This window comes from Oryzias melastigma, linkage group LG6, assembly GCF_002922805.2.
Source record: "Oryzias melastigma strain HK-1 linkage group LG6, ASM292280v2, whole genome shotgun sequence".
NCBI classification, from domain to species: domain Eukaryota; kingdom Metazoa; phylum Chordata; class Actinopteri; order Beloniformes; family Adrianichthyidae; genus Oryzias; species Oryzias melastigma.
Window position 1 is genome coordinate 34,707,539 of NC_050517.1, and position 6,344 is coordinate 34,713,882.

General features: G+C 44.9%; 1 protein-coding gene across 2 annotated transcripts in view; it reads right to left on the reverse strand.

The window, feature by feature from the left end:
- mob2a (MOB kinase activator 2a) overlaps positions 1-6,344 on the reverse strand; it is a gene marked incomplete in the record, with an annotated part of 29,239 nt that overhangs the window by 1,054 nt on the left and 21,841 nt on the right. For both annotated transcript variants that reach the window (XM_024281380.2, XM_024281381.2), the window contains 4 exon segments: positions 1-206; positions 1,246-1,370; positions 2,670-2,766; positions 5,396-5,556. In XM_024281380.2, coding sequence (XP_024137148.1) covers positions 1-206; positions 1,246-1,370; positions 2,670-2,766; positions 5,396-5,556 — 589 coding nt within the window.

The window sequence follows — 6,344 nt, forward strand, 5'->3', positions numbered from 1 at the left end:
GTCCATGATACAGGTCTCCTTGGGGTCCACCAGGTTGAATTCCCTCACAAAAACCATGAAATGTGCAAACAGAGTGTTCAGGTGGCCCTGCAGGTCCAGAGCCACCGTCTCCTTAAAGTGCGCCCAGTACAGGTGAGCCAGCACGTGGAACAGGTACCGGCAGATCTTCTTCACCAACGACTCAAACGAGTTGGGGAACTCTTTGCCTGGAAGGAGGAAGAGCAGAAACGGGTCAGAACGGAACCGACGTGGAGCCGCTGTGAAGATCGAAGGAGAGCTGGAGGGATATGGACATACATTGGGGCCAAAATGATTACATTTAGGCATAAAAAACATTTTTTTGAGATATGCACATCATTTTTAAAACCACAACTATTACACAGTCCAGCATAGAACCAAAATGTAACTATGTGTTTAAAAAAACCTGTAACAGTGGGATTCAAACCCGGGTGAGTCCGGGTAAAACCATGAGTACGGCTGGGTTAATAAAAATCGATTAATCCATTTAAACTTAAGATTTCAATAAGTGATTCATAAAAATATAGATCAATTTAGCTCATAAAGCTTAAGTGCTTGATGCTAACGTTTAATGGAATTTCCCATAGGACGGCTAGTGCTAACGCATTGCTGACTAAATGAACATCTTTATATGAACTCTTTTAAGGAAATTGTTTTAAAGTAACCATCTGTGGTCTAAAATATCGTTCTTTGCTCATACCGTCTTCTTCTTCTGGAATAAGGTTGAACTGCTATTGTACGATCGCCACCTAGTGGCCAAACTGAAACGACCTCCAAGACGTTAATGATCTGAACATTTTTGTTATAACTTCTCTTTTTAAAAAACGAAGTAACACTATATGATATTAACAATTGTATTATTTCACTAATATATTGTACAATATGTGAACAGTATCAAATTAATATAAATATATTTAAAACATATAGCACATTATTCATGGATTTCTAAACAAATGTGTCTAAAAAACAGAACATTAGAAACTGAAAATAATTGAATATATTTTAATACATGAAAATGTTTTGGACATTTTAAATTTTTTTTGGCAAAACACAAATATTTCTTTCAATTTGTCTTATTTAGGTTTCAAATAAACTCTAACGTTTTCCTTCTATGAAGCAAAGTTTGGGCCAATGTTTCAGTGAAAATAATTTTATTCGTCTAAAAAAGAAAGTTGAAAGTTGGGTCAGAGCTTCCACTCCTGCCCCAGCGGGGGGCGCTCAGCTCACCGTATTTCGTGGGGAAGATTTCCTCGTCCGTCACCAGCTTCTGACAGAGACTCATGACGAAGTCGACGTACTGCGGCGCCGTGCACTTCGTCTTCCTCCCCTTCTCGTCATACCAGTAGTAGGTTCTGGAAGAGGAGCAAAGATGGCGTCAGGAGGAGAGATGGTAGGGGGCGGGGCTTCTGCAGGGCAGGGGGGTGGGCGTTTGCTGGAGAATGCATAAGGTGAGCGGGTCACATGACCAGCGAGGTCAAACATCACTGCTGCCTCATTCTGGAAATCCCAGAGGTGACATCAGAACCAGAGGAGCAGAACTACCTCTGAACTTGAGTTTCCTGGTTCAGAAAATTCCCCAGAGATGATGAAATACTGCCCCCCCCCCCAACCCCCCGACCTCATTAACTGAAGAGGAAGAGCAGCAGGTGAGTCGGACAGGTGAGACTGCTGCCCCCCTCCTTCCCAAAACCCCGCTGCTCTGGTGGTTTTAAGGGCCAGAACTTTCCAGAAGTTCTGACATCCTCATGAAAGAGTCGTTGAGTTTGGGCCTTGGCACCAAAACAGGGGGAGGGAGCCGTGACACCCCCCCATCATAAAACCCACTTTAAGAGGCCTGTAAACAGGCCCCGCCCCTCGGAGCTCATGGAAACATTTTCTTCTAAAAATAGGAGCCGGCTTCGCCTGCGGGCCCAGAATGACGCTGCTGCTGCAACCGTGGCTCAGCCAGAGTTCACCACAGAGGGGGGGGGGCGCCCACAGGAAAGGGTGGGGCGGTGCTGCCGAACATTCAGGCCTCAGTTTGGAAATACAGACAATTAACTCCAGAGAGGAGCAGCCGGACGAGCCGCGTCTCCTCCGGATCAAATCTGTGGCTCCGCCTACAACAGAAACACCTGTGCTGCCCCCTCCTGCCGACGCTACGCCTGCCCCCCCCCGGCTCGTCTGAGCGGCTCAGGCTGGAGGAGTTCAGAGCAGCTCTTCAGGTTGAACCAGCTCCCACAACAGGAGAGATTAAAGGCGTCTCTTCAGAAACAACGCCGGCAGAGCCACGCCCCCCCACACAAAGCACTTACATAAACGCTTAACCGTCTCCCTGCGGGGAAAACCACAAAGGGGAGGAGCTTCACACCGCAGGAATAATCCAAATCTGAGAGGCAGAAGTGTGTTCTCCTCAGACAGATGGTGAGAGACGCTGCACCACAGCCACAGAGTCTGCAGACTGGTGCCCCCCCGCAGCAGAACTGCTGTTCTGCAGTAAATTTAGCAGCAGCGGCTTTAAGCTGCACCTTCGGCTCTTTTCCAGATGGACCGGAGACCAAAATTAGCCGAGCTCTCCGTCTGCGGAGTCAGCCGACCTCACGTGAACCTCGGCTCCTTCAGCGCCAAGCAGGATCCGGGGGGCAGAAAGGACAGGAAGGGGCGGGGCTTACGTGCTGCAGGCGGCCGTCATGGCCTGGCAGGTGTCCCCGGTGCAGAACTCCGAGATGGTGCTGTACTGCAGGTTGATGAGGTTGAAGAAGGTGGTCGCTGTGGAGGAGAGAGAAGGACGTTATCGACAGGAGAACGTCAAGAAGACCGGATCAGATCCAAAACATCAGGAAGACCGGATCGGGTCCAAAACATCTGGAACACCGGATCGGGTCCAAACATCTGGAAGACCGGATCAGGTCCACAACATCAAGAACACCGGATCGGGTCCAAACATCTGGAACACCGGATCAGGTCCAAAACATCTGGAACACCGGATCAGGTCCAAAACATCTGGAACACCGGATCAGGTCCAAAACATCAGGAAGACCGGATCGGGTCCAAAACATTAGGAAGACCAGATCGGGTCCAAACATCAGGAAGACCGGATCGGGTCCAAAACATCTGGAACACCGGATCGGGTCCAAAACATCTGGAACACCGGATCGGGTCCAAAACATCTGGAACACCGGATCAGGCCCAAACATCCCGTTTTCCACAGAACAACATCAGGGAGGACCGGATTGGGTCCAAACATCATGTTGGACCAGATCTGGTTTAAAATCACGTTATCTACAGGAGAACATCATGTAGGGCTGGATCGGGCCTAAAATTTATGTGGGACCGGATCAGATCCAAACATCACGTTATCTATAGAAGAACATCAGTAAGGACCGGATCAGGTCCAAACATCACGTTATCTATAGAAGAACATCAGTAAGGACCGGATCAGGTCCAAACATCACGTTATCTATAGCAGACCATCAGGAAGGACCGGATCAGGCCCAAACATCCGCTCCTGCCGCATTCCTCTGAGAGTTCCTTTAAGCTTTGATGATCACAGGAACGCTCAGAGAAAAACCAGCTCCACAACCCTGACGGGAAAACACAACCAGGTCCGAAGTTCTGGTCTAAAGATGATCTACGAACCAAACCATGACGGGTTCCTGCCTTCCATCGCGGCAGAACGAATAAAGTCTGGACTTTGATTGAAGAACCTGATTTGAAACGACCGTCAGGACGTTTGTGACATATTCACGAGACGTTGGACTCCTGCTGATCAAAGAATCAAACCTGTAGTTCAGAACTGTACTTCACTTAAACCTCCAACCACTAGTTGGCAGCACAGCAGATGAAACAACCAAAACAACACGATCTGGAGAGAGCCGTGTCGTGGTCGACCTGGACTCAGTTTTAACCTGGGATGGATACCGGAACTGTGAGAAGTTAGTACCGGTACCACCGGTAAAGCTTGGGGTTTCATTTCAGGCAGTCAAAAAAAAGCCTCTCAGCCACATTCCAGCGCTCTCCCTCAGTCACACTTCCTTGTTTATGGAACAAATTGGTATTTTATTTATTTTTGGAATAGAACAGATTATTGTGTCATTGTCACATGCAATATGAAATTTAAATGTGCTCACTGGTCAGTGACTCATTCATACTGTTTCTAAAAGAATAAAGTGATAATTTATACCAAAGAGTTTAAGAATAAAGTAAAATAAGTAAAAAAAAATAAGTCACAAAAAAGTAATCAAAGCAAAAATAAAATGAGTAATAAATAAACATTAGTAATAATTCAACAGACAAACGGACATTCATCTACACACATTCTCGTCATTAAAGTTTGTTTCATTTCATTTCTGAAGTCCCGGTACAGCACGGTCCAGATGTCTGACCCGTTGTAAAGTAGCGGCTCAGAACCAGATAAAATCCAAACGGTACCCGTCTCTAATTTAACTGGGATAGTCAGATCACTGGAGATTGTTGATCGTCTCTTTGGGTGTTTGTTCAAGCAGTGATGGAAATAAAAATCACTTTGTTTTCTTATTGGTTTAAACCACATTTAAGCTTTGGTTTTATTTTTCACAGTAAAACAGTTTGATGTGAAAACCTGACAATGATGAGGGTTGAAAAAAAAAAATCTGAATTTACCAAAATAAAAGTCCTTGGAGTTTGCGTTGCTAAAAGCAACATGTATTCCAATTTTGACGGGAAAAGTCAGTTGGTCTGAACCAAGTCCGCTAAGTTCGGTCCAGATCAGTCCAGAACACTGTTTAGTTTGTATTTCTGTTTGGAACCAAAACCATGTGACTAAAGGAACGACGAAGGCGGGACAAAGCAGCCAGAGGAGGAATAGCGAGAGTCTTCTATCAATCTTTGTCTGGATTCAAATGTGATATTTCTCTGATCAATTCGAAACATTCGACACTTTTTACTGCTGCTGTGGTGGAGCCATGCTGCAAGACGGTTACCGAGGAGACGATGAGTAGGAAGGAACGCTGAAGTGTTTATGACATATAGATTGTTGTGAACGTTGTTTTAATGAGTCTGCATTCGTCTGACCACATTTCAGTGAGCTGCTGTCTCTGTTTACATCCCATAATGCTCGGCAACGGTGGCCGTTTTGGTCCAATTGTTCCACTCTGAGCGTGGAGCCTATTCAGACTAAATAAGCTGAGAACAAACCGGAGCTTTGAAACAAACCGAGACCACCTTAAAAGATGGGTCGGAGAGCGGTTCTTGGTCCGCTCGGTGTATTCAGACTGGAAATTGGTTCTGGATTATCGGGGAAACTAACTGATGGACTTCACCAAACATGTCTGAATCCACCCTCAGAAAGGACTGAAATGTGGTCGGCAGCGGTTCTGCTGCAGAACTTTGTGTTTTTGTGCTGAATATTTCCACTCACTGTTGCTTGCCAGCCATTCGTTCAGGTCTATTTCTCGGGGCAGCACCACCAGCTCCTTCAGGTCAAAATCCACCACCCGGGTTTTGGTGAACTCTGGCTCCAGGTACTGCTTCTTCTCCTCTGCCGGCGCCTTCTTTCCATTCGGCTTCGGCTTGGACTTCCTGCGACACAGAGAGGAGGACGGTTAAGGTGGCGAAGAGGAAACAGAAGCTTTTCTATTCTCAGTGCTGCAGGGCGGAGGACGGCGTGAACGGCTGGGGGGGAGGGAGGAATTTTCCACGCGGCTCCACATCATGTTGCTGTAAGGCAGGGGTCTCAAACTCAAATCAGCCGGGGGCCGCTGGAGACAGAATCTAGTTGAGGCCGGGCCGCATCAGGATTTTCACAAGAAAATCGCTGAGAAAACATTCCAATGTTCTTAAATATCTTTATTTTTAACACAAAATAATGAATAAATAATGAACGACATGTATAGATCTTTGTCCGTGTTGATTTATAAATATATAAAAAAATAAGTTTTTAAATAGTTTATATTGAAGATTAAACTTAAGATATATTGCTAGGGGGTAGAATTAAAAAAAGTTTTTTAAACTTTTTCCTACTCCATTTCAAACTACATAATAGAGGTGTAATGTATTTATTTATAATTTATATAGAATTTTCTGTTGTTGTTTTCTTGTTTTTTACCATGTACATTAAAAGATGAATAAAAAAACAAATACATTTGTACTAAATAAATAAAATAATAATAATGACCAAACAACAGATACATACAACTGAAGAAACCACATACTGACTGACTAGAGAAAACTCATTATTTTTGTTCAGTTTCAATTGTCTGTATTAACAGATCCTCCTTCCGAGTGAGAGAAGCCCCGGTAACGAGAAAATCTTTGAAGGATTTCATTTTATGTAGATTTTTGTAGAACTCCTCACAATAAATAAATCT